We start from the raw sequence: 25,231 nt of genomic DNA on the forward strand, positions 1-25,231 counted from the left end.
TAGTACCTGATGCCCATTTTAGACAATGAAGGAAAAGGACACATCCTTCTCTGATTCTTCTGGAAACACCCCTCCCCTCCCTTTTCACAGGCTCCTTGGCCTACGCCAATGGTCAGTTTGTATCTGGGGCTTCCCGTTAGCCTTCCCCAGTTCTATAAAGGCCACTTGGACTAGTTGACCCTTTAGAGGAATCCCAAAGAGAGACCCCGGCCCGACTTTCACCATCTCATGCCCCGCGTGACCATGGGCCAGAACAGGAATCTGATGGAACAAAGACTCTTTCAGTCTCATTCAATGAAATCTGTTGAGGTTGGTGTTAACAGGGCCAGAGTCTGAGTTCCTCTTCTTTGGGGGGGCCACCAGGGCTGGACAGGGTTAATTAGGCTGACCAGTGCTTGCAGTTTCCTCCTCAACTAACTTTTTTCATTGTTAGTGGGGACCCTGTCACATCAATTGGCCCTGCCCTTTCTATTTTGAAAATCCCTACACTTTCAGAGGAATTAGATTTTGAAATGGACAATGGGCATGTTAATTTCACATTCCATTAGGAAGGCCAAGAGGCACAAGGTGAGCTGGGATGAACTCCACCTCTGACACAGGTTAAAGAACCCAAGAAGTGTAGAGGACAGTTTGCTTTTGCAATCTACACATCTTCCCAAAATCACTTCATGGGGAGGGATTTGGAGGGTCACAGTTCTGCTGGGGGTGAGAGGTACGTTTCATAGGGTGGGGAAATCGACTCTAAAAAGATGCATGGTTGATATGGAGAATTTCAAATCTAGTCAGTTAGGTTACCTTCTCTAAAAAATATTTCTTTTTTTCTTTTTTGCTTAATATCAACCTTCCTCCATAAAAGTCAAAGGTGATTTCTAAGATTATGCACTGACTCTCACTAAGAAGGAATTAACCCTGACTAAAAGGAAGGAATACTTTTTAAAAAATAATCACTATGAAGAATATTGAGCAAGAGTTATTTTAATAGGGTCATTAGATCCAGGCCAGGAGATTCTAAACAAGTCTATTACACTGGAACACTAAAAATGGAGGGGGCTAGGCATAAAAGCAACTATTTTTAAATGATGATGATGATGATATATATATATATATTTTTTTTTTTTAATAGAAACCTGAGTAAAGAGAAAAACTTTAGACCTCGCTAACGAATACTTCTGGGGAATTTTTAAAAGACTTTAAGGAAAACCTGCTTTTAAAAAAAGAAGTCCAACAAACAAACTAAGGCAGTGGTGTTGGCAGATGGGTTACAACAAATGTGGAAACAAAATACCACCAGAACAGTGACAGGTATTCCAGAAATGGGGAGGCTCACGTTTCACGGACACACAGTGGACATTTATAAGCAGGGATCTGTCTGGTTCTGGCTATAATTCAGGAAGCAGAAGACTGCTGGACACCTGTCATCCGACAAGGGAATTAGGGAACACACAGCACACTTACAAAACGACGCCTTGTAGCGTATCACCGCATTCTGGGGACAAGCAGTGAATTAGAAACTTGAGACTCCCTCACTGATCTTGCAGAGTTGAGCAAAAGTACCTGACATTTAATCACTAGGCTTTTGGTTTATTTGCCTATGAAATGGGGTCCCATCACATTTTTATTGCCCAAGACTGTTGCAAAGGCATTTTAAAAATACAGTAAGAATGTGCTATCATTATGCGTAATCATTACTATTACAGGTTACTAATAACTTTGAAGGCAGTGAAGCTGTTCCTTTTAAGCTGGGGGTGGGGAAGTAAGGAGGTGGGAGGAATAAACAAAAAAGTAACAAACCTTATTTTTTTTTGCTTAATACCAGTTTTCCAAGGTATCTGTAATGTAGGCAAATGATAAAAATTAACATAGCTATATAGAAAAATGGTTTTATTTGAAGGAGAATCTGTAGGAAATTGGATTTTAAAAGGCAAGGAAGAGATTTTTGGCCTGATAAGCCATGACTTTCTCACTGCAGCAAATGACTCAGTGGAGGCATTTTGAATAAGGAAAAAAGGGCTGAACTGAAAAAGGAAAAAAAAAAAAAAAAAAGGAAAGGGGTACTCTAGCAGGATGAGATGGAGCCCTCATTGTTGTGCTTGGTGGCATAAATGATCATACAATTGAGACTCACTGTATAAAGTGTCATGGCAGAATAGCCATTATTATATATATAGCATTTACCTGCACAATTTTAATAAATGTAGTAGCTACTAAGAAATTCTAACCTAGCAGTCCCTTCAATTCTTAAAGGAAAATGACAGAATCACCCAAATTAGGTTTCCAAAAAAACATGTTTAAGCCACTGAAATTACTCAGAAAGGCAACAGAAACGTGGAAATAAACCTACCATTGGATAGTGTTGAGTAAGAAATGGGCTTCACTTTTTTTTAGCCATTCTAGAATTTCAGTCATGTTATCGACTATCTAACCATTTATCTTTTTAAGATTCTCTATAATGTGTTTAAGCTGTTTGGGCAATAAAAATGGGGAAGCTATATACACAGAATGCACACACATTGTTAAAGCAGCAGTTGAATCTGTATGTCACAAATTATCAAAAAGATGGTCATTTGGTCTGCATTTTCCGGGGTGGGCATGTATGGATGTCTTATGTGTTAGGATTTAAATATTAGTGAAAACGTTTGTCCTACATGTACGTGGGTCTTCACCCTGCCTTCTCTCCCCGTCCCCAATCAGTCATTCAGATCCAGTGGGGTACCTCTCTTGTCACTTCAGCAAAAAAACAAAACAAAACAAAATCTTATCAGATCGCAGCCTGGCTCAACAAGCCACATGGACACGGCAGGCAACCTGGCTTTCTGAATTCAGGTTTTCCTGATAGACAGGGCTCAAGGCTCACTGGACTACACTGCATGCAAAGGTGCTCGACCTGGGTGTAGGGCCAGGGTGATGCAGGTGAGCCCAGCTAATCTTCTTTATAAGGCAAATTTTCTCCCCTGCATCAAAATAAGAGTAAGCAAGGGAAACTTCTAATGTTCTTTAAGGCTCAGCCTCAGACATGGACTGTTTGCTGCAGGGTAGATGTTTGTATAACCTATGGCAGAAGCCTCCAGTCTTGATTTAAGTGGATGATGCTCCCCACCCTAAAGCCCCAGAATAGGGGATTCCGGGAATGGAGCAAAGGAGAATTTAGTGAAGATCTGCTTGAAAGATTTTTACAAATGAGGCAACTGAGGCTGCAGCATGTGAGGGACACTGCCAACTAGGCGTCAAGTGCACGCTGTGCCTTGGCTCTCCTGTCTGCCCCTAGTTATGGCCCCTCCCCATCACAGGTGTGCTACCCAGTGCTATGTTTGGAATGTTGACATGGAACTGTTGTGGCAAAATCAGCTGTCCGCAGGAGAAGAACACACTGTCGTTTGAGGCTCTGGGCCTTTAGTGCAGTTAGGGCATCTGAAGTGTAAAACTACCTCCCTCCTGGATGTTTTTGAGGGAAATGATGCTGTCCTTATTTCCCTGGGTGGGCAAGAATAAAATGACCATCACATTTAAAACTGTGACTTGTGAGAAGCACACATCACAATAGCACACAGTTATATGGCACATTACAAAATATTTAACAAATGTAGCACAGCCTGAAAAATTGTAACCTTTAAATTCCTTGAGAGGGCTTAGAGAATAAGCAAAATAAAGAAATTAGGATTGTGGAGTTTCACTTTTGAAATCTTCACTTAAGCCACACATTCAGATCTTTGCTAATTGCTGCTCTGATTAACTGTGGCACAGGAATCAAGACCCAGATTTGAGCTAAGGAGAATCTAGGGGAGGGGGAAGGAGGGAGGGGGACTGGGCGGGGCCAGGGAGGGACTGGGGAGATGCACCAGAGGGTCTTGTTGCGGGGGGAGAAGGAGGCTGTTGGAAAGGTAAGGGGAGGAGGAGGGCGGAGGCCAGGGCCGTCAACGGTATCCTCCCAATGGAATTATTAACAGATCTTTTAATGTTTTTGTATCCCAAGCCCATATGCAGAGGGTCTTACCTTTGAGCCTCTCTGCCCCCAGCTAAAGCTGCTTGAAAAAATTCACATGTAAACATTTACATGTCTCACAGTTTTTTCACATTTTATCCACACACTTAAAATACACTGGAAGCATGTTTTAAAAAGTTTTATTTTAATTGCATTTCAAACACAAGATGGGCATTCAACTCCCAACGCATAACCTCTCTCTTAGACCCAAGCCCCTCCTACTGTATTTGGTAAACGGGTAAAGGATTGGCTTACCTCAGGCTCTTCCCTAGGTTAAAAAAAAAAATGATTTCATAGTTCTTAAACATAGCCACGCCCATCCCCTGGAACCAGTCCCGGTGTGGTTTGTAGGGTTTTTTTGCCCCTCCTCCCTTCATCCCCCACCAGGTAAGCTGAATGTGTGCAGAATACCAAATTTTTGCGCGCAGCCCCAGATACCTGCGTGTCTGGTTTTCAACCGTAAAGGCGGGAGGGTTTGGCGAACGAATAAGAAGTGAGGAAACGCTTAGCGCAAAGGGGAAAAAAGAGAGAAAGACAGACAGAAAATAGGTTATGGAGGCCGCCCGGAGGCGGCCCCCGCCCCCAGCTCAGCCAGCGGCCCCACATCCTCCCAGGCATCTCCCGCTACTTTCTCAGGCTTTTCGCGCCGCCAGTTTCGCGCCGCCCGCTGCAGAGCGCCAGCGCCAGCACACAGGTACCGCCGGAGTGTTGTGTGTTCACGGAAAGTTTTTGCCCGCGCAATGGCGCAAAACACAAGACAGCCCATTCCCCGGTACAAGTACACAGTCGGCGGGTAATTTAGGGGGTGCCAGGGATGGGGGTTGGAGAACACTTGAGGATACCATGCACAGGCGGACACAATGTGGACACCAATGCACACCCACAACAAGCTGTCTGATACCAGGAAGCTGAGCTGGGCGAGGCAGGGACGCACGTTCTCCATCAACCCCCAACCCACCGATGGCCCCAGCCAGCTAGCATGAGCGACCCCTGAGCGCCCCACCCCCCAGACACCACCACCCCGCCCCGCAGTTCCTGGCTCACCTGAAGCCCCCGCCTTTCTTGCCGTCCCCCACCCCACGACTCGCCGACGTGGTCTTACGATCGCTGGCACTGGTTTGTCCAGCTGGAAACGACCCTCAAGTGTTGTATTGCGCCATGTTTATCTCCCAAAGGGCACACACTCCCCCACCCAAGCCCACCCAAGATCCCTCCCGCTCCCAGGGCAAAGTTAGGGCCCCATGCTGGAACTTTCTGGCAGGTTCTTCCCGCCTCGGCCCAGACACCCCCCTCCCGCCGCCAGGCCCGGAGGCCCATCGGGCAGCCCTGCCACCCGCTCCCGGGGTTCCAGGGTGGCCCTGCTCCCCACGGGCAAAGTCCGCCGCATTACCTAGAAACAGCATGCGCTGCGTATGCGAGTTGTCCATCTTCTTGTTCTGGAGTTGCTTGGTGAACTGGCTGTGTCTCTTCTCGGACCACTTCTGGCCACGCTTCCCCGCGTTTTCCTTGCGGTCCTGTCTGCGCTTCTCCGCCAAGGCGACCTTCTTGACCTTGGGGCTGAAGGAGCCTCTGAACTGGGGGCTCTCGGATCCGAAGACGCAGCCTCGGAAGGCCCTGACGAGGAAGTTGGGGAGCAAGTTGCTCCGGGGCTTTCGGTGGCGGCGGTTTCGCTTGGACGAAAACCAGCGGCGGCATCCGAAGGTCCCATCGTCGGATTCGTCTTCGCTGTCGCTGCTGACCGATATCTGATCGTTGTAGAGGTAGCAGCAGCTGGGCTCTGACCTGCCCCGCCAGGCAGATGCGCGCGGAGGCTGCGGAACAGGCGGATCGGCAGCCTGGATCTCCGGGCTGGGGGGTCTAAGGAAACTGATCTCGGGTCGCGCTCCCGAGGTGGGCTTTGCCCAGGTGATAGGAGTGGCCCGGGGGACGGAGGCTGCCCGGGGGACGGAGGCTGCCCGGGGGACAGTGGCTGCCCGGGGGACAGTGGCTGCCCGGGGGACAGGAGCCGCCCGGCCAACAGGGGCTCCCCTGGTGACAAGAGCGGCCGGGGCTGCCCCAGCGGCAGGAGCGGCTGGGGCGGCAGGGGCGGCAGGAGCGGCTGGGGCAGCAGGAGCGGCAGGGGCTGCTCCGGCGGCAGGGGGTTCTGGAGCAGCCGAGGCTGCCTCGGCGGCTGGAGCGGCCAGTGCTGCCTCGGCGGCGGCGGCAGGGGCTCCGTCCCCGGGATCGGGGACCTTGCCTCCCTCTGCGGCTGTGGTGGCTGAGCCTCCCTCCATCTCGGCTGCTTCTCCCTCGGCTGGGGGTCTCTCTCCCTCTGCTTGCTCTCTCTCAACGGGAGCTCCGGAGACCTCGATGCGCAGATCATCAAGCGCGACTGGGGGGCTGTCCATGTCGCCGGGAGCGTCATCGACCCCAACGGGGGCGCTGCCAACCTCGCGCGGGGGTCTGGAGACCTCCATCGGGGGGCTGTCTCCCGCGAAGTGTGGAAGAGGTCTGACAGCCTCTCGAGATGGGCTGCCGATGATGCCGGGGACCCAGAGGGGGGGCTCGTTCGCGGCGGGAGTGAGGAGGATCGCACTCGAGACCGCGACTGTCGTGATCTGGCTGCCCCCACCGCCGTCGATCTGTGGGATAGCTCGGGGGAGCCCAGGAGGTGGGCTGTCGTTCCCCAAGGCTGCTCCATCAAACTCGAATGGCAGATCTTCCTCGAGGGGAGGGCTGCATCCTCCTCTGATGCCTGCGTTTTCAGGTCTGATGGCTCGGGGCTCCTCGGGAGGAGCCCTGAAGACCACCGAACCTGGGCCTCCTGGAGCAAGGTCTGAGACCTGCAAGGGAGGTTGGTTCTCTCCCTGGTCTGGCTGCTCAAACTCAAAAGGCATAGCTTCTTCTGGTGGAGGGCTGTAGCTTCCCAGGCTTGGAACGGCCTCAGGGGAGGCTCCGGGCTCCATGACCGGTGGGCTGAAGGCCTCAAGGCCTGCACTGGTCCCAGTGGTGTCTCCAGGATGCTCCAGGGTAGGCCAGAAGCTTCCCAAGCTGGCCTGCTCGACCTCGAAGGGCATGGCTTCCTCGGGAGGTGGGCTGTACCCTCCATGGGCTCCAGCTTCCTTGATGGCCTGGCCGAGGTCCTGGAAGTTGGGTCTGGAGACCTCTGGGGGTCCACAGGCTTCGCCTTCAGTCTCGATGGGGATGGGCTCGCTGTGAGGCGGTGGGGTCTCCATCTCTTCGGCTGGGCCAGGCCCAGCACCGGGGGCAGCTGCCCCTGGGGCCTCCAAAGGTGGTTGCTCGGGCTGTTCCCCGAGTTCAGGGGGGTTATTGCGTTGTCCTGACATATTATTGCCGTCGAGGCAGTTGCGCACGCCCATAACACGGTGGCGGCTTCTTAAAATAAACTTGGGGCCCCGTGAGACGGAGCACCCAACCGAACTAGGGTGAAAAAAATATTTTCAAAAAATTTAAATCAAAGTACCAGCTGGAAAGTTCTCCGACCTCACTTTCCAACCCTAGTGAGGTCTAGGGGTTCAGGGGTTCAAGGCCTTGAACCCCAGACCATGGCAAAAACAAGTCTATTTTTGCTGGTTGAGTCTTGGCTCCTTTCTGATCACTTTTTCTCCCCTCAGGCTGCTCCTGCCCCCCCCCCACCACCACCACCTTTGGCCTTACTTGTCCCCTTCTTTCTCTTTTGCTCAGTCCCAGGCCAGCCCCGCCTGCTTGGATCAGAGGAGCGCGCCGATTCGGTCCGAAAATCGCTCGTCGTGCTCTTTTTCGGCCACCAGAGGACGCAGGTTCAGTGTCGAGATGGCTCTGGGAGCCGGCGCCAGGCTCCGGGAGCCCCAGACTTTGGGTAAGGGGGCTGATGCGCGCAGGCCTCGCAGGGACGTTTTGGCTCCTTCCAGTCCTCTCCCTGACTGATTTGGAGTGTTTCTCCTCTCTTCTCCCCTGGTCAGAGAGAGCGCTCTCCTGCGTTGCAGGACACGTGACGCAAGACGTGGGCCCCGGGCTGCGGGAGCGCAGGAGCTGAACCCCTCCCTCCCAGACCCAACAGACTCTCCTCGGGGGGAGGGGGGACTGCAGGAGTGTTTCGTAACCCCAAACTACCCCTGAACCTCTGAGCCGCAGCCCCCAGCCCTGGGCATCCTCAGATCCTAAGTCCCGAGTCTGGAGCGCAAGGCTTCGGGCGCGTGCAAAGGGGGTGCAGGAGCGCGCGGGGATGCGACAGGTGGTCGTGAGCCCACCGGCGGAGCAGACAAGTGGCGAGGGCAAAGGGGCTGACGAGTGTGAGCATGCAATTTGTTTTTAAAATGTGTTGGGGGTACTTTACATCGCTTCTACGGCTTTTGTTTGCCGGTTGCCGAGGCTGGCTCCTATAAATTAGCACATCAATGTCCCCCATCCCCACCACATTCTGGGGTCTCTGCAGTGGCCTAGGGTGACGCAGGCAGGGTTCTTCCCCGTTCATGGGGACGACGATAAATACAAGGGAGTAAGAGGGTCTTGGGTATCTACTACCAAGACCCTCCCAAGCGGTAGCTGCCGCGGCACGGAACTGGGGGTTGCGGGACGCACACAGGGACCCCACAAACTGAAGGCCCCAGAGTTCCAGAGGTCCTGTTGTTCTGGGAAAGGGCTAAATGGAATTTCAGTTGAGATTTATGGCCGGTTTAAGGTGGTCTCGGAGACTGAAAAACCCCGTGCGCACCGAACCCAAAGATACAAACCGTGCCGTGCGGGCAGCTGCGACCGCTGTGCGCTTGTTCCCCGCTTCGGGCACCGGCTGCGGGGTTGATCAGTCAGCTCCTCTAGCCCCTCTCCAGCCCCCTTCAAGTTCTTCTCGTCTCGCTATGGGTCCCCCAGAACAGCTGCTTTACTTTTCGAATGCCTGAGCCCGCTGAGGCGGCACTAAGTCCGGCCACAAACCCGGCACTCGTCCGGCTTGAGCTCCCATCGCCGTCGCTGTAGTGCGTGGTGGGCTCAGAGCCGGCAGGGATAAATGCAAACACCACCTGGGTGGGCTTGGCGTGTGCATGGACACAGATCAAGGTTTGGGGGTCTGCGGAGGGATTTGAGCCCCAGGAAAAATTTGCTGCGTGTGGTTCATGTAAGACCCGGGACTCAAGCATATCTGTCTCGCCAGTGGGTGACATGGACCCATGAGCCACTTTTAGATGGAAGGTAGCTGGGCAAGAAGGAGGTGATCACTTGGCCTTAGGGCGTGGGGAGGGATGGCGGGGTACGTGCAAGGTGGGCTGCGGCAAGCGGGGCGCATCGCTTAGGTCGCATCGCCTGGATCGCTGTATCTACGAGCCACAGTCAGGCGAACCACGTACGCACACACACTGCCACCTCGCTAAACCTAACACATCCCTCTTTGAACGAGGGGGTCAGAGCCACCGCGCATCACTGCCCCCCCGTAAACCACCACCCATGCGGATGAGCTGTGCCGAGGAAAACTGACAAAGTCGGACCCCGGGTAACGTTTGGAGCCCCCCACCCCCACCCCAAGGGCGTATAATCTCAGCTCTTCGGGTCAACACACTTCCAAGTACCAACACTGAACTTTGGTCCAAACTTTGGACAACTACCCCCACACGTAACGGCTCAACCTTTTGAGCATCCACGGAATGTGCCAACTGGGTCGCAACAGTCAACTCACTCCCCTCCGACCCCAGTGCTGGGTCAGCCATTGGGCTGGGGTCACGCCAATCAAGGCTGCCTAGCGAATGAGCGGGGGGCGTCAGACCGGAAACCGGATATGAGTGGGAGGTCCAATAGGGGGCGCCGCGTTGGAACGCCCTAAGAGGTTGTGCCGCTGGGGTGGTTAAGAGCGGTTGGTGGGCGGGCGTATGGCGGCCAGGCCTGGGCTGCCACGAGGCCGGCTGGCGCTGTGGGGTCACTTCCTGATGCCCCAGGTCACCGAGGCTGAAAGGGGAGGTGGGGTCTCTCAGGGAGCAGCCCTCGTTCTCGCTGATGGCGGTGGGCAAACCCCTAAGAGGGATCCGCTGCCAGGGCGAGGCGAGGAGGCGGCGAAGGGCCTGCAGGTAGAGGGCCAAGACCCTGAGGAGAGAGGGGGCTCACTGCCCCGATGCAGAGGAACAGCCCCAGATGGATAAGGAGTTGAGGTCGTGGGGATGCTGAGCCCTGCCGAAGTGGAAGGTCAGTAGGCGTCGCGGTTTGGAGCCTCAAGGAGGCCGCGATGGGGGCCCTAAAGGGACGGTTTACACTCGCCAGGCCTCGCGCGCAGCCCACGTCACCGAGGCTCTTTCCTACAGCACCGTTCAACAGGAATGGGTGCAGAGTGTCTGTTCTGCATCCCCAGGAGCCTGTAGCACCTGGATTATTTGCCAGGAGAGCACACGCACTGATGGGATGAGGATCAGGCCGACAGTATCTTCCTTCCTAGAGGCTAAGCAACATAAAAATGAAAGAAAAGACCCCTCAACTGGGGCGGGGGCGGGGGGGACTTTGATGGAGAAAATGGAGTTGCAGATGGGCCTCCACGAAGGGATGAATGGCTAGGCTGTGAGCAAAAGTGGGGGGATGGGAGACTTCGGCCTACCACGAACAAAGATCCAATAGTAAGAAACGTGGCACACGGCTAGATAAAGAGAACAGGTCACCCGGCCGGGCCTGGGGGAACAGTGGGAGAGAGAGGCAGGGAATACTGATAGTGTTTCTCTGAGGATGCCATGGAATAGCAGGGCAAGCAGTTTGGAGGCTTCTTTGGTAGGAAATGGAACAGATATTGAACTTTTTTTTTTTAATTCTCCAAGTGAGGATTTGAGCCTTGTTTTAGGGCGGGATTGGGGAAGTGTGGAGGATGGCCCTGCCGAAGAGAACAAAGGAGGCCCTGGCCGGTCATGACCTTTAAGGGAGAGAGAAACAGGCACAGTGAAGGAGGCAAGAAGACTGGAGGAAGGGACTCAGAGGGATCCCAGAGGACCCTCCAGCAACTCCCCGGTGCAACATGCAAGGGGCAGGGGAGCCCAGGTCTGGCACCTGGGATGGAGAAGTCAGGACCTGGAGAAAAGCTGGCATGGTGCCTAGCCAGTCTGGTTTTGGACCTGACAGAGGGGAGAAGGAGGTACAGTCTGGGTGGAGATTTCTTTCAGCCTATTATTTAGGAGGACGGGACCAAAGTCAAGACAAGACCCCAAATTCAAAGTGACAGTTATCCTTATTAGGATATGAAATCACTCGATCAGATAAAATCTTCAAGGGGAGAAATAAATTTGGTGATAGACTCTCAAACACTTGGAGCACTGGAGAGAAAAAGGGGGGACATAACAGGAAAGAGTGTTGGGCCTAGGAAGGGCCGGGTGGGAGCCGCCAGAGGGAAGAATTTAAGAATTGGTCAGCATAGCTCGTCTAGATGGCGGTTTCTCTGCCTTTACACAAGTTGCCTTCTGGGGCCAGGGAGTTCTGTGCTGTGGGGACTGTCCTGGGCACTGGAGGATGTCTAGGAGCATCCCTGGCCTCTACCCACTAGATGCCAGTAGCATCCCCTTCGTTGTAGCAACCAAAAATGTCTCTAAATTTTGCCAAGTGTCTTCTGGGAGGCAAAACCACCCCCAGTTGAAACCACTGCTGTGGGCTGAGAAAGGACCCTTAGACTCAAGTAGCAATTACCTTAATTTGAAGGTAAATTAGGATCAGGAAGAAAAGATTGCGGCATTTAATTCCAGTGTCCCCCTTTTGTCCACTCTTGTTTATTTCACTGTAGTGACTGGCTACCAGAATCTGAAAACCCCAAATCTCTTGGATGAGTGGGGATCAGAGCTGAAGCTTCATCACAAATCAGAAGTGGGACTTGAGAGACTAGCAGAAGGGTAGCCAGATGTTGGAAGAGCTGGCTAACCTGAAAGGCAGCTGGGTAGCCTCGCCACAGGGACCCAAGACACCCATATGGTAAGAGCTGGGGGTGATCAGCTGAGAGGGGCTAACTGGTGGCCACTCAGATTGGTGGGACTGTCTGGCGAGCCCATTCAGGGCTGGTGACCTTGTTGGCCAAGATAGAAACATGGCCTTGACCTGGATGGAGGTGGCCAGAGGGCACAGTTTTTAAGATCTGCCACTATGATTTTATAATTGCAAAGTATCACCTTAGGCATCGATTTCCAATTCTGAATGGATTTCTATCAGGGAAAAGGTAAATATTTTTAGAAATGAGCACGAAGGAGGAAGGAACATTAGTTAATGGGTTCATGTAGCCCAGAAGAGGAAGGCAGAGACTAGGGAGGGTGCCTGAAGAAAGACTGAACTGGGGTGAAGCTGCAGGCTGGGGTTTGGCGCCCACCCAACAGGGCTTGTGCTAGGGTCTGCAGTGAAATGGTACTCTGAGAGGAGGAAAGCCTGGGCTGTCAGAAGCTAGCTGGAGGTTTCTTGAAAATTGTGTATCCTCAACTACTTAAAAAGAATAGGGTTTCTACACTTCATGCATTGAGAAAGGATGGGAAATACTACACATGTTTCAGTCAAACACTGCGTTTCTAAGGAAGTCAGTCTGTTCAGACCTGACAGCCCAGGTGCCACAGGAGTGATGAGCTGGCTTTCTGTAAAGAAGTAACCCCAAATGGAAAGACAGTATTTCTTCACTGTTGACTCTTAAACGGCACCAATGTCACCTGCAGGGACGTGGCCCCCTTCCTTGGCGGCCCCACATGACTCCCTGCCCGCCCGCCCACCAACTCCGTCTTCTGCTCTATTGACGCCTCCATGGCAGCACACGTCATAATCAGTGAACGATCGTCAGTGTACTTACGTCTGGAAGTTCTTCTTCATTGCTAAAGCCTATCCAGACTGTAAGTAGCTGCCTATCAGCTTTCTGTTTTAGTTCATCCCTGTATCCAATAAAGAGAAAGCAAAGTGGAAAAGGGTCCCTTGAGAGGGAGGAGAGGTAGGCAAGAGAGAAGAGAGCAGAAACCAGGACAAATTAACGATCCCTCTTCCTCTGGTGGTGGCATTTCCTCCCGGAAGGTGGGGGGATGCTTGGCAGTGGGGCAGTTTGCAAAGCCTTCTCTGCAGCCCCCATGTGTCATTAGCTGGCAGTGGGTTACTGTCAGGTGAGGAAAGGAGAATCTTTTCACCAGTTGTGAGGAAAAGGCAAAGGCAGAAATGAAAGGACAAAGGGAAGAGAATTCAGGCAACGATTATGTTTCTCAGCCTCCCAGTGACAAATGTTTTCTGAGTGCTGACTGAGTAGCAATAAGACTTTGATGCTGTTCAATTAATTACTGTTCAATTAGGACTCGCTGTGCCCATCCTTTTACCTCCTAGCATCTCCTCTGCCAGCCTCAGCCGGTGGAGGCAGCAGCAGTCTACTGCTGTCTGCAGAAGGGTCTGCGTGACCAAGCTATTTCAGCAAATGCCAAGTGCAGGGAAAATGTCTCCAGTGGATGAGGCTCAGGAGCAGGCGCAGAGCGGATGTTACAGACAATGGCAGCCAGAGGTGTGAAAAGACTTGATCTCAGATTAAAAAGCCCCAGGGACCAAGGGTTCCCACCAAGAATCCAGCCCTCTTCGTTCAGCTAGCCCCTTCGTTCAGCTCATTAGCTGTCCTTGGTGGCCCTGATCTTGGAACGGCCACCCCATTCTGCAGCCAGACACGAGGCTGGCACCTGACCCCCTTGGGCTTGTAGGGTGGGTCCAGACATTCTTTACAGCCACCTGGACGGAGCTGTGGATTCCTCCTCTAGGCTGGCTGACGGTGCAGCTGAGAATTCCAGGGGAGGAAGTGGCTATTCCAGATTAGAGGAACAATGTCACCCTGGAACGGGGACTAAGAGGGGCAAAAGTTGGGGGTAGGAATGGTGGGAGGAAATCCCAGAAGAGACATTTGGCTTTAGTGGAAGCTCTATTTGAAATTTCGGTAATTCTTGGTGGAAATTCCAGGCCCCGAGGGGCTTCTTGGCTGCATGAGTTATTCCTCTTGACTTTGTAAGGGGAATGGTATATTTCACCTTTGTGCACAACCTCAATTACCCAGAGCAAAGTCTCCTAATGAAATCTAATTGAGACAGCAACATAAGCCAGGGCACTCAGAAGCCGGCTCTTGCCTGGGGGAGGAGAAATTTGTCTTCTTCAGCTTGGGGGTGGGTGGGGGGCAGTCTTGGACTCTGTGATCCTCACACCCCTCAAGTTTGAGATTCAGGGACTCTCCCTGATCCAGAATCCAGGACTTAGGATTTAAACCATATAAAGCAAGGTTTCCTAGGTTGTAAATCTTCCCATTTGATTGAAGCATTTGAGGTGTATATATGACAGCTCGACTGCATCTATGAAATTGAAATTTCTGGGCCAGGCCTGTAAGAGACTCTCAGGGGGACAGTGACTATAGGGTGACTAACCCACTGTCACCCTCAGCTGTGAAAAACGCTCTTCCTAATACTAAGCTGATGTTGAAGACTGCCATGGAGGCTCCTCTAAACCTTTTCCTCCCCAAATCTCTTGCTTCAGCCTGTTCTTTCTAGCCGTAACACAGGTTTTGTGATCCCCATCTCCAAACCTCAGCCTCCTTTCTTCTCAGGTGTCTCATCTCCCTCCATCTTTCCTTTTTCCTTTGACTTCCCCTACCCTTTCCTTTTGTAGTCCTCAAATCTCCCACTGAATTACAGCACTGCATGCCCTGGAATGGGGAGGTGGGGGTGCTGCAGTGCCAGCTCCTCTCAGGTGTCCTGCATTTATTGGCTGGGTGCTTTCAGCAGGTGACAGTGGCCCCGCACTGCATACTCTTGGCCTTGGAAGAACTAAGTCACTAGGCTGTTCACTTGGACTTCTCTGCCATGTGAATTCACTAGCACCAGTATCGGGGGTCTTGGGGGAAAAAACATGAGATTTAAAGAAAACAAACATCAGTAAAATTCATGTTATATATAGCCTTGTAATACATAGCCCCCCCCCCCAACAAGGTTAAAATACAGAACAAAAATGGGATGTTAAATCACTTAATTTGACATAAATTAGTTTTTCTTAAACAGTTTTAAAAAAACAATCTCATGCATTTGCAACAGAGTTAAGATTGGTTTGGGGGAGAGTGCAAAAAAACCTTAGCTATTCCAGGAGCCCACAGTAGAGAGGCAGATACATGGTGTATCTCTGAATCTGTGGTATTCACATTTCATGAATGAGGACTAATTCAGGAAAAAAATGTCTGAAAAAGCTCCTGGGAGGGAACGATCATGGGGGGGGGGGGGGGGGGAGAAGGTTGAAAGAAAACTGGTTTATCCTAATTAGCTGCAGCCTCTGAGCCAATTTTTCAGGTCAGTCCTCATCAGGACACTTTTAAGTGTTACTAGAACATATACTCTGCACTTGTGGTCAGTTTGAGGTTGGGAGTATTTGTCTGCTCTCTCCCCAAACGGCGAGCATCTCCAGGCTGCCTGCCCCCACCCTGAAAAGCCTATCTTCTGACCCTGCGATGAAGGAGGGCAGATGAGCAACAGCACACCTACAACAGACAGTAACTCTTAAGCTTAACAGCTGCTCTTCAGAAATCTAGGCACCCACCCCACCCCCCATCCTTGTTAGTAAGAGGTTGTGGTGGAATCCCGAATTCTCTAACCTGTCTGCCTGAATTCTCTAAATCCTATTTACGGATTTTTTTTTTTTTTCTGACTTGCTTCTGCACCATTTTTGCCCCTAATGCAAAATCAGATTTGAGAAAATCAAATTAGACAAACACAAAAGAGAAAGAATTCTTCACAACTGGTGTTTTTATTTTATCAACCTTTCATTTGGGGGGGTGGGGCTCCTTTAGCATTAAAATCATTGATCTGAGTCAAACTGGGAAACTCTGGGCTTTACTTAGTCACCCTGCAGGTACTGGGAGCAGAAAGGGATGCTAGGACCCACTCTTCAGCTCCTTCATGTTCCATATGAAGAAACTGAGGCAGAGACCACTGGGCCTGACCTCAGCCTGCAGGCAGGTGTGGTCGATGAGCCTGAGGTCTTAGACCCAGCTGTCCAGCTCTGGGGCATCAGAATTTAGAAAACAGCGACATTAATGGCAAACCCGAAGAACAGGATGAGGAATTCCAGCCCTCATTCTAAAACGGGATTAAAGATGTAATTTGAGAATCTCATTGCCTTTTTGCTGGACAATTTTTAAGGGAAGGGCAGTCCTTGAGTTGGCATATGACATCACTCTGGAAGTTTGATTTGATTATAGTGATTTGTTTGTAATCTTTCTGTTAAGAGACATACTTTCCCAGCCACCAAGATTTTTGCTCAGTTTCCTCTCTGTAGCCTCCCTTTACCTGAAGCGCAGTGATAATATAGAAAAACTGAGTAAAATCCATGCATTTTTTTTTAAAGCTCATTTCTTACCAACCTTGACGTTTCAGCTTTCTTCCTCATTAAACCTTCTATCAAAACTGCTAAAACTGAGGCTAAAGAGTAAAGGGGTGATAGCAGTTCCAGGGGAAAAGTTTCTAGTGCATTAAACAGACATTATCTTAAAACAATTCCAAACTTTAAAATTCCCAATTCCCGAATTCTGATAAACACAGATTAAATGTTTTCTTTGCCAAACCTCAGAAATAAACCTGCATCAGATTGTTGACACCACACAGTATTTGAACACTGATGCATGATTTTCCAACTCAAGTTCACTTAAAAGAACACTTTTGTCCAAGAAAAAGCACATTTTTATTAAGCAAATGATTAATGTAGCAAAACAAAAAATCCTGAATATTGGAGCAGACCATTTAACCAGCTTTATTTTACTAGTTTTCCCTTCCTCTTCCTTTCTTCCTCTCCAGTTGAAACCTAGTAACTGGCTGGTAATTCACCCCTGTGGTCAACTCTAAGGGCTGCTTTTTGGGAGCCAATTTCCTAAATTGCAAGGGCAAATAAGGCCATTCAAATGCTAATACCTCAGTGCTGCAGGGCAAGACAAAGGGCTAGTTGGGAGACGAGAGAGTGGGGAATGCTTGGAGAACTTGCCAGAAACGCTTCTGGCAGAGAAAGGCAGCTAAACACCAGTGCCGTAGGTAGAAAGAGGGCTTTTTGAATCCTGTGTGTAGCAAAAGCCCCTCTCCGTGGGGTGGGGGTCCTCCTCACAGGGGTTTGGTATGTTCCTCAGGTGTTCTGTATGTTCCTAATGACTCTTCCACCCTGGAATCAGGATGGAAGGAGGGAGGGGGTGGGGGAAGGGAACTGAGTGGGGGGAGGGTAACAGGTTTTCTCTATCAGGTAGTTCATGGAGGAATGTCTGAAAGATGGCCCACAGTGCGTTCCTGAAAGGGGGGACCCAGCCGCCCCAACTAACCTGGTAAAATGCCTACAGTTAAGAAAGTCACCCTCTCCCGCGCAGGCTTCTGTTTAAAAAACAGCCCGAGACTGGGGTGACAGGTGTGGGCGTTGCACTGAAGACTTTTTTTTCAACTTTTATATGCTAAAGCAACATGTTTCTCTAATGGAAAACCCAGCTCTGCAGGAAAACAGTTCCCCTAGACTCCAACCTGGGAGGGCAGCCCCCACACTGAAAAGCCAAGGGCATCCTGACCGCAGCCGCCTATTCACCAGAGACCTTTTACTGGGTGAGCTCAGGCTTCCAAGACATCAACAGAGAAAAAGCCAGTACGTCCAATGCCTCCAATAGGAACACTGCGCCGCCGTTTTTACACTAAGTAGAAACGTTAGCTTTGGGGACCCCCATTTCACCTAGGTAGTTTAATGCTTTCAAGCCAAAGACAGGGCATGCCGGACCCCCAAGTCCTAGGCAGCCTCCAGACTTCTGGACACTTAACCCGCTGCCCAAGGAAGCCCCCTCGCCGCTGTTTACTAGGTAAGATCAGGGCAGCATCCAAGAGCTATTAGTCAGCGCCGCAGCCCACCAGAGCTAAGTTTTGGGGCTGCGTGACGCCTTCCCCCGGGCGGAGACCTGGAAGGAAGACCCCTTAAGATATGTTCTGAATATACGCCGAAACCTTATTTTAGGAGTCTAAGAACCCGACCCGCCTTTTCAAGTTTCCAAACGCCTCACTTTCCCCCCAAATTCTTCTCATCTGAATAGCTCAAACCGGCACCAAACGAGACGAACGCGCACCAAGAAAAAGATCAATTTCCAAATCGGGGGAGGTTTTGTAAATACATTTTCACTAACCAGTCTCTCCCCCCAGGATTGGCGAGAAAGGCACACTTTACGCACTGAAGATGCGTTACCGGATTGCGGCCGTTTCCGTGCTCCAGCTTTGCCTTCAGGTTACAGATTCCAAACTTAGCCCCACCCGAGCCAAAAATGGCCGGTACGTGCCGCCTGCCCTCCCCTCCCTGAGGCTGCCGTAGCCTCTGGCCCTTTCCTTCTCTCAACTAACTGCCCAGGGACTTGCGGCGGCTCCTACACCTTTCCCCAGCTCGGCGGGTGCTGCGCTCTTTCGGAATGCGCTCTTTGGCTATGCGCTCTTTACGGGTGCGTTGTGGGGTTCCCTCATGATAGGCGCGACTCCGTCTCCAGCCTGTTCCTTGTTCCGCTTTACCTTTCGGCTCGTGACCACCTCGCTGACTTTTTAGCTACTATCTAACATCCCCAGGCAGCTGCGCAAAAAGCCCGGGACCTCTCCAGCCAAGATGTATCCAGCGTCGCCATCAGACCAGCTGCGCCAAAAGGTTGGCGATACCGCGACACGACTGTGTCCGTGCCCCCAACCCGGGTAGCCCGTCGGGCACCTCCTGAGACTCCCGTACCTCCTCTGCTTGCCCTCCAAGCACAGGTGATTCGTGGGAAACCGCCGGCTGGCTCGGAGAGGTCGGCTACGAGGCGCACAGGCAGGTGCGCACGCTCTTTGCAGCGGTCTCTGGCCCCGCGAGCGCCCGGGGACGGGCTGTGGCGGCCAGGACTGGCGCACAGCCGCGAGGGGCACTGGCGCTGAGGTCCCGCGGCTCCAAATTGGCAGCAACGGGTCCTGGGCTCCAGGCTCCAAGTGCTTTAATCGCCGCGCGCGCGAGAGACTTTCCGGGAGCAGGCAACTCTCCGGAGTTCTCACCCAATCCCTGCCTGATTACTTTTCGCACATTGCAACAATGTCGCTACAGCGCAGCGGCCCTGCTTTCCGAAAGTTGGCGCGAGCACTTCCGAACCACGTTTTTGGCACCCGCCATGGCCAACTGGTTTGAGACTAGTTTCTCTAGGAGGGAAAAATGCACGTAAAATAAGTGACTTACCCGTGCCTTCTGGGTGTGCAGCTCGAAACCTGGGGTGCGCCCGGGATTCAGTCGCGCGTCCTGGACACCAGCTCGGAGACCTCTGGCTGTTTCCAGAGGGGCGCAAAGACGCCCCACCGTCCAACAAGCGTTTAGCCACCTGGGCGCCCACCGGCACCCTGGGGGAGGTCTGGGGAGCCCTTCCCAGTTGGCCCTGTGCCCCTGCCCCTCCCGGGCTGGCTCACTGAGCCCGCTCTCTTCCCGCTTTCCCTCTAACCTGCCTTTCCTCCCTCCCTTCCTCCCGCCGGTCCTGCACCGACCCCAGACTCGCCAGTTTAACGGTGGGCAACCAACCTGGGTCAAAGAACACAAGGAGAATCCGGGGCGCGTCTTCCATTAGTGACGCCGGATGGGGATTGCCCCCCTTTTGGAAGGGGACTCTGGGGATGGGTCACGGCGGGTGGGCTTCTTGGGCTTGCAGCGGTGCTGCTGCTGCTTCTCCTCCTCCTTGGGCTCCTCTGACTCTTCGGGGTCCCTCGGATCCTTGTTCTCGGGCTCCTCCCCTTGTCTGGGGCTCTCAGACTCCTGAGTACTGGGCGGCGCACGACTCGGGGAGGCGTCGGGGCTCCGCAGCCTCAGGGCGCTGAGACGCTCGGTGAGAGACTGGTGGAAGGTGGGGCGCTTGGGCACCACGGGGCCCGGCTCGTCCTCGGGCTCGGTCTCCGGCTCAGTGGTGGGGGCGGTGTCAGACTCGGTCTCGAATTCGGTCTCGGACTCGATTTCAGACTCGGACTCGGTCTCGGATTCGTAGTCGAACTCTTCTTCCTGGTACTCTGGGCACTCGGGAAGGGAGGGCTCGAAATCTGTGTCCTCGTGGTCAGATTCAGGGGGCTCGGGGAATACCTGGGCTGCAGAGCGGTGGTGGGCGTTCAGGAAGGTCCGGCGCTGGGCAGCCGCGCGCTGCTGGGCGCGGGTGCTGGAGGTGGCAAGGGCGCGGAGGAGCGCGATGGAGCAGGAGAGCCAGAGGAGCGCGGTGGCTGCCCGGCGGCCTATGGGTGGGCACAGATCGTTGTAATTGTGGCGAGCTCGGCGCCCTAGCTGAGGTCGGGATCTACGATCCATCCTCACGCACACTCGGCGAATCCGACCCACCCTCTGGCTCTGCAGAGAGCAGCTCCGAAGCGCATCGGCCGCTAGAGCCGAAAAAGGTGCCCCTCGCGAGGGAAGAAGCTGGGTCCGGCGGTCCCAGCCCCACCTCGGCTCGAGGGGAAAAAGGGAAGCACCTACCTTCCTGACCACTCAACTTTCTAAAGCTCCGCGCCTCTGCTTGCCTCTCTGGGCATAAAGAAGGGATGGGAAAAGGGGTGGGAAAGTCCGTCTCCTCCGGGGCCCCTCTCTCTAAGTCTTAGACTCTGCAGCCTAAGACTCCGGAGAGGTGTCTCCGCTGGTCCTCTCGCCTGGGAGAGGAAAGAGGAGACTGAGGCGAAGACAGACCGGGCTGAGAGGTTCTGCAAAGTTGCGCGCCCGGACTTCTGCCGGGCATGTGCAGTAGGGAGGCGGGGGCGGGTCCCCGCGCGTTGCGCGGTGGCGCGGAGCCTCGGCTCAGACCCTAGTGGACCGGCAGGTGGCAGGAGGGAACCTTGTTTGAAAGGTTTTGGACGACGCGAGCGGCGGGGGGACCAGGCGGGTGCCATGGAGCAAGCGAGCCAGCCAGCCAGCGAGCCACAGGTTAGAGTGTGTGCGCAGCGGGGCATGGGTTCTCCATGGTGTCCGGACCCCTCCCCAGCTTCTCCAGGGTTATTGATAAATTGAACAAAGCCTGAAGCAGCTAAAAAATTTGCCGATATTCTGTCTTCTGGAGGAATGAGCGTCTGTACGTCACTATTAACTATCCAGTCCAGGGCATTTTCCAAGGGCTTAATATTATAGTTGGAAAAGGGTAATCTCAGGCAATCATTAATCGTGAGACACCTTTGGCAGATCTGGTCTAGAAACTGTAATTTGAGACGTTTCCAGATCCTTCCCCAATGCGGTCTGAAGCGACTAATTAATTACGGAATGGTTAGATAAGCATCTTCGCTAAGAAGGACGCCCACAGACAGACGAGGTGATGGTTTACACGTCCCCAAACCCGTTGGTGGGCCACCCTGAGCTCTAGCGCAGAACGAGGGCTGAAAGTCTCTCTTTGCCCAGAACATCCCTCAAGGAAGATCTGTGCTGATGGTTCAGTACGTGCAAACCAGTTCGCCGACCCTGGAGGGCGCTGCAGGGCGTTCGGCTATCAAGGAAACCGCAGGGTACCGTTCACAGCTCTTTTCATAAACAGGTTTTCAACAAAGTGCAGTCATTCAACAAATATTGAATGCCTAGCTCTTGCCAACCTCTGTTCTAGGTGCTGAAGGTGGTAGAGTAGGAAGAAGAGGAAAGGAAAGGCAATCTCATATTAAGGAGAGAATCTTTAGGACTAATCTTATGTTAATCAGAGCATTAAACCACTCAGGACTCACTCCTTACCCATCAGCATTGTTTGATTCAGTATGCATTCTACAATATGAGAAAATTTATTGGGTCAACCAGAGTATTAGGGCTACGGGACAGCTAGACCCCCTAGGTCATATCGTTGAACCCCAAAGGAGATGAGACCATCTCTTGGCCCTGGAAAATCAAACGAGGTCCATGTTCTCCTGGAGGGGGTCCCTGGAGTGGTCCTTGCTTAGGAAAGGGTAGTACTTTGGAAGCTCAGGGGTTCCAGTTGCAACTTGACTGCTGCTTCTGCCCACCTTATTCAGATACAGAGCATCCCTTTTGCCCTAGTGACAGGTCCACCCGTGGTACAACTCAGCAAAACCATCTTCCTCAAGTCTGCAAGTACCAACAAGCTTCCAAGTGGCACAGGTGGTTTTTCTTGTCTTTGAGTCAACGTGGCAGAGACTTCAAGAGTCCATGAGGTAATTCTTTTTCTTTTCTTTCTTTCTTTATGGCTCTGCTGGGTCTTTATTCCTGCACTTGGACTTTCTCTAGTTGTGGGAAGCGGGGGCTACTCTTTGTTATGGTGCTTGGGCGTCTCATTGAGGTGACTTCTGTTGCTCAGTGGTTGTAGCACACAGGCTTAGTTCCTCCATGCCACGTGGGATCTTCCCAAACCAGGGACTGAACCCGTGTCCCCTACATTGGCAGGCGGTTTCTTAACCACGGGACCATCAGGGTGGTCCCTCCTCTATGAGGTGATTCTGCTTTACCTTTTGTGGTAGTCCACAGTAGAGTGCCCTGCATCCACAGTGGTTCCTCAGCATGGTGGGGCACACACCCCTTTCCTTCCATGTTCGCCTTAGAGCTGTGAAGCCCAGAGTTAAGACCTTAGTGAGATCCTAGCCACTGTTGTGGACATGTGAAGGTTTTATATCTGCGTCTTGGCTGTGAATGGTCTTGAATGTTCCTGACCTGGCTTCTCAGCAGTGCCTGTCTTGTGTCTTGAGTTCATTGAGTTCATTTGTAGCATTAAAATACTGATCAGTCTAATAAAGTGGAATCGATTTGCAAACCTCGTCAAAGGGCACATGTCTGCATTCTTGTCGTGCTCTCTTCCTCCTCCTTGGTCCAGAGCGACCAAAAGGGGTTTACTGTCACAGATGCCTGGATCTGTGACATATGGATGTTATTACAGGACAGGGGACAGGGTCCTTTGGAGCTATAGATCTCAAATCCTGATCTCTCAGCCCCACCCTGAGGCATTTCCAAAGGTTCTGCTCACGTTGACCCATCTGCTTTCTTTCTTTCAATCAGTGCAGCCCCCCTGACAGTGAGTGGAACATAAAGACATCACTCAAGTGGTTCTCAGGGCACATTGGGAAAAAATCAGGCAGATGTGGGTGCTGCTGAATGCCCTTTCAATGGAGACAAATGCCAGCTGTCAGCAATGAGGGGGATTATGATTCTTTAGTGGACATAAGAAAGTACTTCGTTTTGCAGGAGTGCTTTCTGCCTGTAATGGAGATGGCAGCTCAGAGCTGATCCACTAATACAGATACACGAGATTGCCTGCATTATTAAAAAATGTGCATTACATAATACATAGTTTTGGACTACAGTCTGCATTAGAAATGCACTTTCTTTGCAAGATGCATTTTAATCAACAAACGAACATTTAACAAAGCACCGCATTTAGAGCCCCAGTCATGTATAGTTACAGGTACGTTTCTGGCGTTCATTTGACACGGGCTCCGAGAGCAGGAGGACCACACTAAAATACTGTTCCATCTCGCACTTAGTGCCGAGGCCAAGCAAATGGCTCCGTGCAGAAAACGCTCTTTAAAATGCATTACGTGTATGACTTTAAAAGTGCTTGCTGCAGGATGAATTTCAAAAAGGAGCAAGTGGTGATGAACGACCTCGGGTTGTTACCAGGCTAAGGAGCGAGGGGCTGTCTGTCTGTGGTAAATAAAGTGTGGATGTATGTCACCTGCGGGGCTCGGCCGGAGGGTGGCCCCTGAGCCCATGGGATAGGGAAGTGCAGTTCCCAGTTCATTCTGAAGAGTATTGTCTCCAGCCCTTTACAGGATCATCCTGGGGAAGAGGCACTAAGATGTCTTTTATGTGGCTTGGGAGGGTAGAATTAGAACCTACGGAACATAGTTCCAGCAGGCTATGTCAGCTCAGCCCAAGGAAGAGTATTCAAACAATTAGGACTGTGAAATGCAACGGCTGTCAGGAGGTGGTTGGCTCTTTGTCAGGAGCAGCATTAAATCAAAAGACAGAGGACCACATATTGGAGATGTTTTCCCCAGGACTCCTGAGCCGGGTGGATTAGAACCCCACGCTCACTGAGTTCTTTTCAAGTCAGAATCTGATTTCATGAAAGGGGTCTGGAGGCCCTGGGAGAGGAGCTGAGGGCTCTATCAATGGACGTGTTCTTCCAACTCGGCTTCTATTTCAGAGGCATATGAAAGTGCAGGTGGCTCAATGGCAGGAAGGAATGTCTGGGTGGCAGTTTTAGGACGCAAGCAAACAGGTGTTAACTGGGAAGCCTCAGCCAGTGGTGGGTGGGCCTTTTGTAACCAAGGTGGGACTCTGTGGCTCTCTGCTCCACAACTCACTGGCAGAGAAATTAGCCGTCTGTCTATTCATTATATTGGGCCTCTTTGCCTCCCTGCCCTGAGCTGTCTCAAATTAAAAATGAAATTAGCTGTATAGCAATTGCACATTGAGTCACTTCTATGACCAGGACAGTCTTCCAGGCCTGTGGGGAGATGGAGGTGATTGAGAGGGGACCAAGCCCTGCCATTTGACAACATGCACGTCAGTGGGAAATGCCCCCAATTATTAGAGAGTGGATTGCCAACAGGTGGCAAATCCTCAATCCTTCCCAGATGGGCAAACCAGGGAGGGAAGCCAGCGGGCAGTGGTTATGTCAGGGAGTGTCCATCTGGTGGGTTTCTGCAGGAGGTGGGGTCTTCCCTCGTCTGACTTTGAGGCTTTCTTTTCTTTTCTTTTCTTTTGTTTGGAGCCCATTAGAAGGCTTTCAACCCACGTGCCTACTGTGTGCAAAGCCCTGCTCTGGTACCTCTGGGGAGACAGATGACTCACAGGAATTCTCAGAAGGCTTGCTGGGGCATTGTCACAGGTCCCCTCAACACCAGTACATTTTCCAAGATGAGACGGAAGATAAAAGATCGGTTCTGCTCCTCCAGGCAAGTGGGTACAATCACTCTTGAACATATTTTTTGGACAATCATTCGAAAAGGTTATTTTTGAAGATGGAGAGCTTTTCAAACTTTCCTTTGGGTAGAAATGAATTCAGGGAGTTTGAAGTGCTACTCGCCCCTGACTGTGGCAATCAGCCAGAAGGCTCAACCCCTCCAGCCCTGGGAATTTGGCGTCAGCCCTCCTGCCTGCCCCCTACAGAGGTCTGGGTTTGTCTCGCTTCTCTGGGCACCATGTAACTTACTCAAGCAGTACCGGCATTGATTGGCTCTCACCAGTAGAAAGGGCCACAGGGCCAGGCCCCTGATTTTGTGATTTTGGGAGCACTCCCATCCAGAGCAGAAGCAGACAACAGGAGGAAGTCATCATCTTTTTGACCTGGCTGGCTTCTGTTGTTGGGATTGCGATTCTCTATTGTGT

The 25,231-nt window shown here is 52.0% G+C and overlaps 1 protein-coding gene and 1 long non-coding RNA gene across 17 annotated transcripts in view; one reads left to right on the forward strand and one right to left on the reverse strand.

The window, feature by feature from the left end:
• The window catches only part of GNAS (GNAS complex locus), a 67,304-nt gene extending 46,729 nt beyond the window's left edge, over window positions 1-20,575 (reverse strand). For 4 of the 7 annotated variants that reach the window (XM_059892385.1, XM_059892384.1, XM_059892383.1 and 1 more), the window contains exon 1: window positions 5,370-7,631. In XM_059892385.1, the coding sequence (XP_059748368.1) occupies window positions 5,370-7,338 (1,969 nt within the window). In that variant the 5' untranslated portion in view covers window positions 7,339-7,631. 7 annotated transcript variants of the gene reach the window in all.
• The window catches only part of LOC107133071 (uncharacterized), a 30,318-nt gene continuing 14,276 nt past the window's right edge, over window positions 9,190-25,231 (forward strand). For 2 of the 10 annotated variants that reach the window (XR_009496954.1, XR_009496958.1), the window contains exons 1-4: window positions 9,192-10,126; window positions 11,694-11,878; window positions 12,601-12,771; window positions 21,926-22,059. This is a non-coding gene — a long non-coding RNA (uncharacterized lncRNA). Of the gene's footprint in view, window positions 11,055-11,693; window positions 11,879-12,600; window positions 12,772-21,925; window positions 22,060-24,614; window positions 24,803-25,231 lie in introns of all 10 variants that reach the window. The other 8 variants (XR_009496955.1, XR_009496957.1, XR_009496959.1 and 5 more) reach the window with 8 other exon arrangements.

Source organism: Bos taurus, chromosome 13 (assembly GCF_002263795.3).
Source record: "Bos taurus isolate L1 Dominette 01449 registration number 42190680 breed Hereford chromosome 13, ARS-UCD2.0, whole genome shotgun sequence".
NCBI classification, from domain to species: Eukaryota; Metazoa; Chordata; class Mammalia; order Artiodactyla; family Bovidae; genus Bos; species Bos taurus.